This window comes from Meleagris gallopavo, chromosome 5 (assembly GCF_000146605.3).
Source record: "Meleagris gallopavo isolate NT-WF06-2002-E0010 breed Aviagen turkey brand Nicholas breeding stock chromosome 5, Turkey_5.1, whole genome shotgun sequence".
NCBI classification, from domain to species: domain Eukaryota; kingdom Metazoa; phylum Chordata; class Aves; order Galliformes; family Phasianidae; genus Meleagris; species Meleagris gallopavo.
This window is the reverse complement of record NC_015015.2, coordinates 5,080,523-5,093,852: the sequence shown is the minus strand read 5'-3', so window position 1 is coordinate 5,093,852 and position 13,330 is coordinate 5,080,523. Positions and strand designations below refer to the sequence as shown.

The following is a 13,330-nucleotide window of genomic DNA, read 5'->3' as shown; positions in this document are numbered from 1 at the left end:
CCCCGCGGGAGGGAGAAGCGAAGACGCTCCGCCGGCTCCGAACTTTGCGAGGTGATGGGAGGAGCCTCCCCGGCCGCCCGGGACAGTAAGCGGCTCACCGGGAGTGCGGCGGGGGGTGGGGGGGAAGGGACTGAGGAAGGGAGGGCTGTGGGATCCGTTCCAGCCCAGCCGTGCCGTGTTTGTGTGCTTTCTGTACGTTGAACACAGCCGTCTCCCTTGTCGTGAGCCTGGCTGCGCTGATGGGAGTTAGGAAATAGCGGCGGTCCCACAAGCACTGCGCTGCGAATACAGCGGTGGATCAATGCAGTGTCGGATCTTAGCAAAGCTCTGACAAAGCTAGAGGAGAAAAAAAACACAAGCACACAAACCGACAGGAACTTCGAGTAGAAAATTGTTTCAAGTTAGGCCGACCTGAAGATTTTCCCCAGAATACCTTCAAAGCAATGATAACAACGGTGATGGGAGAAATCATTACTCTGATCTCCAAGAGCACTTGAAGGACTGTGAAGACTCTGGAAGTCCAGAAAACGGCAAACACTGCCTCTTTTTAAATGGAGAGAGTCAAGAGATCAGGGAACTAAAGAGCAATCTGTGTTGTTTTGAGTAGCAGATCTTGTTCAATGATTTCCCTATGAGGAGTTGATAGGGGAGGGTATTGGTTGTGGGACACTGAGATGTCCCGACCTGATCCCTTTGCCCCCTCAGAGAGCATATCACTGCATCAACCCCTGTGCTGGCGGAGAAACACACTTCATTTCTAAGAGAGCCAGAGGCTGGGGAAGGACAGGAGGGCTGTGACTTCCATTTCTAGCTCAGGTGTGCTGGGAAATGTGAGTCCTCGTCCTGCATCAGTGGGCATCTTTCCAGCTGTGCTGCCAAACCTCAGCTCAGGTGTTTAGAGCCACTGACTATCCCATCCTGATCAGCCTTCTGTTGTGGAAGGCAGCAGGAATGGAAGGCATTGCAAGAAAGGATCATTTACACCAGAAGGAAGGGGGAAACTGCATTACTGTCCTCTTTTTATGAGACAAGAAGCTTCTCAGAGCTGCTAAAAGGTCCAGATATTGCTTACATCTAATCTAGGAAGAGACTGACAGAAAAATTCCTCGCTCCAGCCTTCTATGCCCCTCATCTCCAAATTCCTTTACTTTTGTTTGAAAGAAGACACAATCAATCCTCAGCATCTGCAGCGTGGGAAAGCCAGAGCCCCATTTCCAGCAGTGAGGATTTGGATCTCAGTTCCATCCTTGCCCTGCAGCTAACAGCACTTAATCCCACTGTCTGTTTTATCCAGCTGCTTCAGGTTCTGCAGCTGCATATGCGAGAAGGAGAAAATTACCTTGGCTTAAGTACTCAGCGGGCACTCTGCCTTGCTAAATATTGTCTCCAGAGATGTGATTTCCAAGCTTTTTTCCAAAATGAACAGGAGCATCATCTCTTTGGGAGCTGCCTCCTTGCCCCGGCATAGCATAGCCATTTTCCCGTTGATGCCAATACCTATAAGTGAGTCTGTTCCGCTCCTTGCAAATGACCCAACTTTGATGTGGGATTAAACTTGTAAGGCAGAACAAAGCTCTGTCCTGCTGGCTCCCCGCCAATCGCAGAGGGGTTCCTTCAGGCTTTCTGCTCTGCCTGGAGCTTCCACGTTCCTCTGGAACAATTCACCTTCTGCACAAGTGGGCATAAACAGGGCTGCTCATCTCTCAGGTCAAGAAGAGCTATTGGTTTGGCAATATCACTCGTAGCAGAGCCCTTCTACTCCAAGGAAACAGCTCAAACTAGTCAAGAGAAGCCTTGAGGTCATTAGTGGGACTGTGGACAGAGTGCCCTTAATTTATTTCTGTTTAACCACCCTGAGCAGCACAGGGATCAGGATTGAATTGCAACTGCAGGCCTTCTGCCTTCCCACAGGGATTAATGCCATTTAACACTCAATTTCTATTAATTATCTTGATTTTCCCTATGGGTTAGCACAGAATGGCTCTAAACTGTGTGGAAGTTCTTTTGCCAGACTAGCGGTGCTTTAATCCTAGACCAGTTTAATCCTGGAGTAGATTAATCTAATGTAGTTTTTGACTTCCAAAAGAGAGCAGCCGTGCAAGGCGCTAATTAGGGCAGTTCTTCTTGCAAACTCCCAGGCTACAGCAATGCTTGCCCACTGCTTCTAAATCCAGTGGTTTCTCTGTGTGTGCTGCCTGTAGTGCACCCTTAGCAAATACAGAGGTTGTAAACCAGATCCCTAGCTCCATGTAAGCAATCGTGAGCTAGAAGGTTTTGATGGCTTTGATGTGAGCGTCCCCAGAAATCTTTCTCTTCTCTGCTAGTAGCTCGGAGCATTAGACACAGTCCATTGCTTGGATAAGAGGAACTGTGCTTATAGCAGAAGAGACGGGGAACACGTCAACACATCCAAAGAAGTCATCTCATGTCACTGCAAAAATAAAAAATGGCAAATGGCAGAGCCGTGTGTCACCCTTGCAGAAAGCAAGAAGCATTATCAGGCATCCCTGCCAGGGCTGGGATTTTTGAGTGATGGATGGTGAATATTTAAGAGCACCTTTGAAGAGTTCCTGATGTGATAGGTAATTTTGAACAACGCATTTTTTGCCTGGGTATACAGCTTGCAGAGTGTCCTTGTTAACCAGGCACACCGTCGCATCCTTTGGGCTCAGTCCAGGGGTTGGAGAGGTTGTGAAATCACCTGCAGCTGCTTCTCTTGACATAAAAAATACTTTATTCTGTACTAAGCAGGCACTGTGAAGGACACAAGGGGTGAACAGCAGCACTTTCTACCAGCAGAATCACCCCAGCTTCACATAAGACCAGTCCATCAAAGAACCATCTGCCCATACTGGCTCTTTGCCTTGCATCAGGAAGGGAAGAGACCCTTTGTACAAATTCACATGGAGTCTTTAACAATGAGGCTCTGGTGTTCAGTATTTTCCAGGACCTCTTTCCTTCTGTGCAACCACAGCGTGTGGCATGCAAGGATTTTGCTAGAGAGTGCAATGCCATCATCACTGCCCAGCAGCCAGATCTGAGTTCAACCCCAACAGGCAACCAAGGAGGCAGAAGGAGAACCCCAAAGGCTCCCCAGGCACAGGTTATAGTGAGTATGGTTTGTTAATCAGTTCAATGGATGAGGGAGGCTGCACGTGAGGCATCTCTCAGAGTGTCCCAAGGCATTCAGAACTTTGATCACTGTGGTTGTTCATGCCTGAGGTGCTGAATTTTTACATAGAAAAGGAGAACAAAATTACCTGCCAAAATTTCGGAACAGATTTGCCTGAAGTCAGCTGTTGAATAGTACCCTGATAGCTGGGCAACACATCACTGAGGCTATCTTCAGGTTCAGAACAAAGGGAGGAAAAGAAGGAGCTTTTACAGCCAATCCTATTCCTTTTATTTGACATATTTAGCTGAGTGATTCTCTATGAAAGCACCATCCACAGCGAAGCCGTCCTGCTTCACAATCTGCCTGTAATGCATTTCCAAGAAAAGAGACAGAGACAGTGTCCTATCTTTGGGGTTAATCTTTGCCAGGGAGGGAAGAAGACAGCAGGGCTCTCCGGGCTTCCAGCTTCTCCAAGTCCCCCCCTCCAAGAAGCCACAGGGACGTAAATCCATGTAAGTCATAGAATCTCATGCATTTTTAATGGTGATTAGCTGTGGGAAAGAAGCTACAGAGAAAGCGGGCAGATTTACTGTCTCTTTTAGATTATATCACATCTAGATGTTCTTGTGGGTGCCTGGCTTCAGACTAAGCCATATAATTGATCTCATGCAAGGGTAACCTCCTGAAATACAAGGGCTTTTGTCACAGGACTGATCAAATTAGTGTACCTCGAGAGCCCCTCCTGCCTTTGAAACATCAGTGAGCTTACTGGGGCTATTCATTAAGAAAAAGCTCCTGGGGAGGAGATGTGCACGGTATCAACCAGGCATGGAAAGGCACACCTGTGATCAGCAAGAGCCTCGGAAGGAACCTCCTTATCTCACAAACCCTGTCAGGTCCCTGACACGGAAAGGGATGAAGTCAAAATGATGTCCAGGTGTTGGGAGCTGCCATGCTCATTGCTGGCACTGCACACCTGGAACAGCTGGGCTGGGCTGCCTGCCAGCTGGGTCATGGAGCATGTTGTCTTTATAATTAAAATTAATTCCCCAAAGTACTTTCTCCTCTTTCCCAGACACAGCAAACAGCTGGAGGCTGAGATTACAGATGCTGATGCCAATTAGAGCTGTGGCAAAGCCAGGCGCATGGGAAGCATTAGTGCAGAGCTCTGCTGCAGAGAGCCTGTGCTTGGAGCTCCCCTGCGTTAAGAAACAAGGCAGTGTCCAGTTGGGAAAAGCCATGCCAGACCAAGAGCCCAAGGACAGTCTGGGCAGCCCTGTTCCTGCAGTAATGCACATTGTCATCCCCCAAGAAGTTGGATAAGGAATGGCTTGGCTTGCTCCCAAAGCATCTCTCATCCCAGTCCCATGGGAAAGTAAGAAACCGGATGAGGTTCAACAAAAGCAAGTGTAGGGTCTTACACCTAGGGAGGAATAATTGCATGCACCAATACAGGCTGGGGGATGAGCTGCTGGAGAGGAGCTCTGCAGAGAGGGACCTGGGCGTCCTGGTGGACGACAGGTTGGCCATGAGCCAGCAGTGTGCCCTCGTGGCCAAAGAGGCCAATGGCATTCTGGGGTGCATTAAGAAGAGCGTGTCCAGCAGGTCGAGGGAGGTGATCCTCCCCCTCTACTATGGCCTTGTAAGGCCTCATCTGGAGTACTGTGTCCAGTTCTGGGCTCCCCAGTACAAAAAAGACAGGGATCTCTTGGAAAGAGTCCAGCAGAGGGCCACAAAGATGGTGAAGGGCCTGGAGCATCTCCCCTATGAAGAAAGGCTGAGTGAACTGGGTCTATTTAGCCTTGAGAAAAGACGACTGAGAGGGGACCTGATCCAGGTTTATAAATATCTGAGGTGTGGCGGCCATAGCGGTGAGGCCAGTCTCTTTTCAGTGGTACGTGGAGACAGGACGAGGGGAAACGGACATAAGCTGCAGCATAGGAAGTTTCGCACGAATGTGCGTAAGAACTTCTTCACGGTGAGGGTGACGGAGCACTGGAACAGGCTGCCCAGGGAGGTTGTGGAGTCTCCTTCTCTGGAGATATTCAAGTCTCGCCTGGACGCCTACCTGTGCGACCTGGTGTAGGGAACCTGCTTTGGCAGGGGTTGGTCTCGATGATCTCTAGAGGTCCCTTCCAACCCCTACAATTCTGTGATTCTGTGATTCTGTGAAACCAGTACCTTTGCCAGCATGCTAGGTGAGACGTGTCATCACCCCCCTCCTCCCAGCTCTTAGCAAAACGTTCAAAGGATTTTGTTTTTCCAGTGTGTGTCAAGTACCTAATACTTTATTCCTAAAGAACTGGATTTTGTGGCAGCTTTCACCCAAGGGTTTGGCTCAAAGCAGATACGGCTTTGATCCAAATAGCTGAGGTCTGCTCTAACAGAGCCCAAATCTCCTAACACAAAGGTTTTGCTGTCCTTCCCCACAGGTACTGCTGTCAATTTCAGAGATAACTAGCATGTGCAGCACCTTCCAGACTTCAGAGCAAATGGGCACGCTTTCAGGAATGTGATATCTTATGCCAGTGATCTCCTCTCATCCCCCATATTTAACTTTGTTTTTAAGCAGGTGCCAACCCAGAAGCACAGCACATCTCTGCCATGTCTTTCTGGACTCTGCTGCTCAGAACAAAGCAGGAAGGCATAAGTAGTCCAAGGGAATCCCAAAACATCTTAGGAGCTGAGTGCAATACAGACAGATAGACAGACAGAGCCATGCACATCCCTCACATCCCTAGAGGATGATAGGATGGGGGGAGATGCTTCTCTCTGCTGAGGACTCCTAAATCCTGGCATCTTCTTTGGGGTTATTTGCTCCTTGCTACATCACTTGCTGCTCCAGCAAGGGATGTGTAGCCTCAAGGAATGGTTCTCCTTCCTTCTCCCTCTCCAAGGCTGGGACTTGAATGAACCCCAGATATTTATCATACTGGGCACGGGAAGGTGCATACTCCCTGCTCACAGGGGGATCCTTTAGGGTTTGCTGTAGACCATTTGCACACACAAGAGGCACAGGGATGCCAACAAAACAGAGGGAACATGGCTTTCCCCTTTGTTTTATGCATTGCTTTAAGCACAAGCCTCCCAAAAGAGACCACAGAGGTTTGTCAGGCTTCTGTATCAGGGGTGACAAGGAATGCTGCCTACCCTGCTCAGGATCTGGGAATAACTGAGTCGACCCTGGGATGTGGGAGCTGAGTAGGCGTTTTTCTGAGGTCCCACTTAGCCATGTATTCTAATTGTCCTCCTCTCTCCATTTCTCCAGACCACCTACAGCTGCCCCCACCATATCCCTCTCCTGTCTGTTGCAGCCAAAATTGCAAATCAGGTGGCAAAGATTAAAACCACTCCTGAAACCATCCTGTGCAAGAAAGGAGTATTTGGGAGGCTAAATCCACCAGTCAATCCCCTTATTCCAATTAGGGTCCTTTCTCTTTCAGATTTGAGGGTGGAGAAAACACCTCCAATCTTCTCTCTGTAGATAGCAGCGTTGTGGCCAGGCCCTGGGTGTCGGGGAGGGCTCACCTGAAAGCATGAAAGAGAAAATCCTTTTGACACACAGGGGCTTACATACATACATGTTAAGAAAAAAGAAAGAATGAGGGAGGTAGAAGTTCCTAAACACCCTGTAAGCTGATTAAAGGGTATTTTACTTTTACGTAGGAAGGATTTAGCCGCACAGTTCCATGTACCATCTGACCTCAATAAATTCCCATGCCATCCATGGGTGTTCTGCTGGATGCTGGCACAGCCTGCACTCCTCAAAGGTGGGCTTCCCTTTGACAGCTTCATCAGGGCTTGTGATGGCATTGCTGGACCTGTGTAATAGATGAGATGGTCTCTTGCAACCCTCTCAGCTCGTTTGGGCCCCTGTGCACTCAGCCATCTGAGGGCCAATCTCAAAGAGCAGCACAAAGGCTGTAGGGGCGTTTTGGCCGAGGAAGGTCTATCCATGAAGAGCAATCCCAGAAGATCCTGAGTTGATGCTGTAACACATCCCGGGTATGGGCAGTGGACAAACTGGCAATGGATGCTACCCTGTAAGGGCTGCCCTGGATAAGCAGACACCCCAAAGGCTGGACAGGCTTTCCCAGCCCATAGTGGGAGTTACAACATCCACACAACACACTAGAAACATTTACCTGGCTTGCTCTTACAGCTTTTTGGAGATGCATTTTGGCGGACAATAGAGTTATAAGCTGATGCATGTCATGCTGCAGGCTTGCTATCCTCTCTGTCTCTCACCAGGGTGACTGCAGCTGACAGCACGGCTGCCGTGAATAGCCCTTGCACCCGTGGCAATTGGATTTCCTTAATGCAGCTCATCACAGATCTCTCCATGCTGTGTTAATCAGTGCCAAGCCTGAACAGCACTAGGCCTGGCCACACTCCTTTCTACCCCATCACCTTTTCATGGCAAACTCCATTCTTTGTTACCAAGCAGATAAATTGGGTTCCTTCAGTTCTTGTTCTTCTGGTCTCCTCTCTTTTCTTCCTCCTTGGTCTTTTCCTATCTTGCCTGGCAACTCCAGGGGCTCCAGCTGATCCCATCACCACTGATACCATTTCCAAGCACCTTCATACAGTATAAATAAAGAGAGAACAGTCTTAGTCCTATCTTTTCCCCTCCATTTCTATGTCACCAGTAGCAATAGTGTTTAAGAGCTTAAAACCTGGCAAAGGCAGGGAGTATTTCCAGGGTGTTTCTATGCATGCATCAGTATTCTCCCTGCTTTGAAACTGTAGTACAATCTGCTCTTGCCAGAGCTATAGCAGTTGTGCTTGTGAAACCATAGCTTGAAAAACACTGTCTTCTCCTGCAAAAGCCCCACCTGATCGGAGAGCGTTTGCCCTAGGAAACACTACTTGTTATTGAGCCACATCATACTCACTGAATCGTCCTGGCAATTGCAAACAAAAGCCATGCCAGAATTTAAAAAGGAAGAAAGAACAGAAGATGAAGCTCCTATCAAGAAGTAATTGAAGCCAGGAGGAGAGATACTGATGTCAGTCATAATGAATCAATTGGTACAGGGGTGTTTGCCCAACAAATTACTGTGATTATGCACACAAACAGGAGCATCAGCAGAAATGCGGCCCACTGAACTGCTGTGAATGACCTGATGGATTTAGAGAGTAATTAAAAGGACATTTCAGCCCAGATACATTATTTGCTGTTAATCACAATTGCTCATATTCATATCTTTACCCAAATAATTGCTTTTGATAAGGGCTGTAGATTTATAGGGGGCTGTGGAGAGAAGTGGGCCAGTGGCACATTGTGAGTTGGCTGAGAGTCCAGAGCGAGCACTCTGTGGTAAGTACTGCTGTGCTGGTGTGGTCAGGCTGGCTGGGCTGCATCCTCCCTGCTCTCCAGGCTTGGGTGGTGGATTACAGAGCCATTGCCATGAGGACATCCATCTCCTGAGCAGTCCTGCTGATAAGAGATGTGGCTTTGTTCCTCTGGAACAAAGGAAAGAACAGAGACCAAAGAGCAGCTGGACCAGAGATACATGGTCCTTAGTTTTAGGTTGACTGGGTTGATGGGCACTTTCAGCCAAAAGCATTTGCAAGCGAAGGAGTTTGCCTTCGTTGAAAGCCAGCATTGCTGAGGAGGGCAATAAAAGCTTGGAAATGTATGATGGAAATTACAAAACTGAAAATCTACCTTCTCCCTAGGTCTGGCTGATCAAAACAATTCAACAACAATGCAATATAAAGTGATTATTACTGACACAAAGGAGAAATTCCCCAACAGCTCTCGCTGTCATAATTGAAATGTCCTTTCTACTTTTTTTTTTATTTTATTTTTTTAATTTCATCCCCTTTGAAGCCAAATCAGACAGGAAAAACAAAACCAAAAGCATCAAAAGCATGTGAGATGGAGCTCACAGATCTCTAGCCATGAACTTCTGCAAGAGCTCTCTGCTCTGCAACTCGCATTCAATAGTTGTGGCATGGCTTGCTGCAAACAAACGTCTGTATAAATCTCCTCTTTTGTCTTTCCTCCTCTTGTCCCATCTCATCCTGCAGCATCTCTAGAGTTGAAAATTACTCCAAGGGTATGGGTAGAAAGAAAGTGGTTCAGGAAACCAGTAGTCTTTTAATGCTCTTTGTACTGTTGAGTTTCAGGCTGGAATAAAACCAAATTGGAAGAGCTTTGACATTAGGTTAGGAAGGAGTGCCTAAGAATTTCCCAGAGTGCAGCCAAGAAAGCAAAGCCCACTCCTTTGCAGGAGAAAGAAGAGTATTTGAAATTAAAGACATAGCTTCTGGGTATCCCCTGGGGAAATGTGAGCATCTTACAAAGGCAAGTATGCTTCTCTGCAGGCATGGAGCCATGAGAAGAGGTTGGAAATAAAAGGGAAGAAAATGCAATGGCTTGTGATAAACGAAAGGCAATTTTCTTCTTGTTTCAGTAAGAAAACAAAATACAAGCTGCTGTTGTTACTGAAAACGTGTGTTTTTTCTTTTTTCCCTCTAGAAAGATTAGAGGAGAGACGGATATCAGCACAAGTGCAGGGCTTTTCCCTCCCTTATGTGTAGGTGAGTCCTTTGTTACAGGCCAATTTTTTTGCCTGATAATTTAGAAGTGGAGAAAAATAGATTTCTCCTGGGCACCCTTGAGGTATATTGCTAACTGTCAGTGTGGGAAGTTTTCATAGGTGTTTGAAATCCTCTCCCTGCAGACTCAGTTCTCAAGGCGCTTGTAGTAGAGTGGTTTATTCCACATGGTGGTATCATCACCAATGAATTATCTCATGTTAACTCATTCTCCCTGTGTATTCAAGGCATGTTATACTGAGTCCCATAGACAAACATCATCTATGAAAGGCACCCTTGGGTCCAAGCTCCAAAATGGCATGCTGGTCATGGTGGTAGAGTGACAGCTACAACTTCCTGGCAACACGAATAACTTGAATTGTTCATCTTTCATATTTAAATAAATGCTATCTTTGCTGGCAGGAATTCCTGCCTAATTTAGACACAGTTATGTTATTTATGTAGCCACGTCTTCTCTGCGGCATATGATCTCTACCAAAGACCCAGGTCATTCATTCTACCCACCATACAACTTTGTGCTTTAATTCAGGAGCCAACATGGTTTCCTTGAGTGGTCTGAGTCGGCTAATTATTCCCATGATCGTCCTGTCGCACTTCTCAGCATCTCTTCCATCCCAAGAGAGGTAAGCATTCCTTGTGCCTCTGCTTCCTTTTTCTCTGTGTCTTTTTGTTGGAAGAGCCTGCCAGCCATAATGTCAACCTTTTATCTTCCTTCCAGAAGCTGCAGCTGTTCAGTTGTTCTGTTTTTCTTCCCCAGATGGATTTAGTTCAATGAATGTAAACACTGTAAACATTATTTTTCTTGCTTAAGTGTGGAAGCATTGATTGGACTTCTCTGAGAACTAAAATCATGACCCCAAACAGATCAAACTACATAAAAAAAAGACACTCTTGAATCTGTTTTCCTGCTAAGTGCTTGGTAAAAGGGGAATTCTCTCTTTTAAATAGTTTAAATAGAGCAATTAAGGCCAGAGTAACTAAAGGTCTTAGGCTGCAGGGCAGAGCTAAGATCCTTGCAGCCCTTCCATGGCCACTACCACTACCACTACCACTACCTGGCCTAGCTATCACTATCCATAATGCTATCACTGCTGTAGACACACAAACTCACACAAGGGGCCCTCTCCTAAAGCTGGTTCAGACCAACATCATTATCCCAGACCTTTTATCTCACCCACTGCTCTGACTGTTTTGGAGCCTGCTGGCTTTGGTTGAACATTGTTGAGGTTTTGATCATGTTTGTCAGTGCTTTCTGAATGTGGTATGACTACCGTAACCTACCTTGTCCTCAGGGTTTGTGTGTCTCAATGTTCTTTTTCTTCCTCCTCCACTCTTTTGTGTTCAGTTAAGTGTTAACCAGACATCCTCAAACCTCCACATCCTTTTGATAAGTTGATGATACTAGCAAGAAACAAGAGCATGGTTTTGCTGTGTGATGGTTAGGAGAGAGATTTCTTTTAAATTCTTAAGATATGTATTTTTTCTTTTGGTGAAACTGTCAAATTCTTACCCATCTTTGCCTGAGACCCTCTTTTCTTGAGAGAGCAATTTTAAGTGCCCATTCTTCTCCAGTTTTAAAACCATGTCTTTCATTCTCTTCTCATCTCTAGGACTGAGAGACACGCTGACGGGCTTTTCCACAGTGAGCTCAGCAAGATGAATGACAACGCTTATGTGCAGCAGCTAGTGAAACACCTGGTGGGCCTCAAGGAGAGGTAGGGAGGAGCTGAATCCAATCTCCCGGCACAGGGAGAGTGGGAGATGAGATTCCAGCAATGAGTGAGAAGTCCATGCGGCTAAGCTTCTTCCAATTCCAATGCCAATCTCAGTGCTGGCCTCATCCAGTGGATGCAGAAGATGGGAGGAGACAGAAGGGGAGGCATACAGGTCTCCCAAACAGTCTCCCAGAAATTTCCGAGTGCTGAGATAAGTTGCATGGCTGGGAGTTGCAGTCATTCTGTTGTTTTTTCCTGCTGCAGAACTCAGAGGCACTCAGATGGATTGTTCACCAGTGAATACAGCAAGATGAGAGGAAATGCTCAGGTTCAGAAATTTATCCAGAATCTCATGGGCCGCAAGCGCAGGTGAGAGCTCTTTTTTCTCAGGCTTCCTGGTGGGTCAACCTGCCTTCCAGAGAGCAGTGCTGCTTCACAGCTGTGTTGGTTACTCTTCTTTATTATTATTGCTCTTATTATTCTTTATTTAAAGCAGCGATCCAGGCCTGGTCAAAACAGAAATGCAGGAGAAGGAGAAAGAAAACAGCAATGAGGACCTTTGCTATATGTGGCTGTACCAGAGCTTTCTGAACAGCAGGTGGGTGTGCTCTGCCATAAGCTGTGCTCTCAGGAGCGATTCGCAGAGCTAACAAAGCAAATGTTTTGGTCAAACTGCAAGGTGGCAGGAAGATGTGTGCAATCTTAATTGATTTTTGTCTCTGCATTCGTGGTAGTTTCTATTTCTACCTGCTGAGCCTGCCTGGCATTCTGTTGTGCCTTATCTACAGTAATGTTGACATTAAGATTTACAGCTAAGATGTATCATATAGAAGCCAGTAATGAAAAAATAATAAAACCCAGGGAAATGAGCTTAGATCCTTTTCTAATAGTAGAGTTGTTATTCTGGACTAAGCTGATGGCACAGCTCATCAGAAGACCCAATCCATTCAGGATTCAGGAAATGATTCAAGCACACCCCTCAGGATGTTCTACCCCAACATCTGGACACTATGTCTTCTCAGTGGCCAATTGTTTTCAATCTCAGTATAAAACCACTAAAAATAGGAGGAATAAGCCAGCTCTCCACGTTGCCTAGAATAACGAGGGATGGTCACAAGGCTGAAGCACCTCTCCTATGAAGAAAAGCTGAAAGAGCTTGGGTTGTTCAGGATGGAGAAGAGAATGCTCAGGGGAGAACTTACTGCTGCTTTTCAGTACTTAAAGGGGGATTATAAGATGGAGACAGAAATTTTATAAGGGTATGTAGTGCCAAGAAAAGGGGCAAGGGCTTTAAATAAAAGAGGGTAGATTTACATAGGATGTAAGGATGAAACGCTTCGCTATGTGGTGGTAAGGACACAGGTTGCCCAGGGAAGCTGTTGGACAAACTGGTCTGGTGGAGGGTGTCTCTGCCCATGGGAAGGGTTGCACTGGATTGTCTATAAATGCCCCTTCTACCCCAAACCATTCTGGGGTTCTGTGATTTTGTGGTGAGGTCAATAACCTTGTCTGTACATCTGTGAAGTGTTTGACATCAGGTAGCAGCAATCCAGGCCCCCCTATCACACATCTCCTTATTATCACCTCTGAACTTTGCCGGATGCCCTTTTCCCTTTTGCTGTGGTCCTTTCCCACAGAAGTAACAAACTACTGTTCATTTTCACCTTCCCCACAGTCACTCAGACAGTGATGCCAAGGAAGCTGCTGCAGTTACCAGCCAGTACATTTGCCCCCTCTGCAGCTGGTGACAGATGTGAAGGAAGAGAGATGTTTTTGACTGAAGGTGAAAGGAAAATCAATGTTCTGTCAGAAACAACCAAGGAGATGATTTTGCATGTAAACAACTTTGAAAATAAAGCGAAAAGTTATTGGATTTTGCTTTGGAAAAACTCTTGAGATCAGCAAATAAAATAAAATTCTGGAAAGCAGCCAA

The 13,330-nt window shown here is 46.5% G+C and overlaps 1 protein-coding gene across 3 annotated transcripts; it reads left to right on the top strand.

The window, feature by feature from the left end:
* The first annotated feature begins 8,350 nt into the window (after nt 1-8,350).
* On the top strand, nt 8,351-13,314 carry SCT (secretin). 3 transcript variants are annotated; one of them, XM_010710836.3, is made up of 7 exons: nt 8,351-8,435; nt 9,603-9,664; nt 10,212-10,305; nt 11,293-11,397; nt 11,662-11,766; nt 11,894-11,995; nt 13,073-13,314. In XM_010710836.3, exons 3-7 carry the CDS (start codon nt 10,220-10,222, stop codon nt 13,143-13,145), a joined length of 471 nt encoding a protein of 156 aa, XP_010709138.1. In that variant the 5' UTR covers nt 8,351-8,435; nt 9,603-9,664; nt 10,212-10,219; the 3' UTR covers nt 13,146-13,314. The 3 variants fall into 3 exon arrangements, with proteins under 3 accessions (XP_010709138.1, XP_010709137.1, XP_003206190.1); XM_010710835.3 differs by having other exon boundaries at nt 8,352-8,435; nt 11,891-11,995; XM_003206142.4 differs by lacking the exon at nt 9,603-9,664 and having other exon boundaries at nt 8,398-8,435; nt 11,891-11,995.
* Nucleotides 13,315-13,330: the final 16 nt, after the last annotated feature.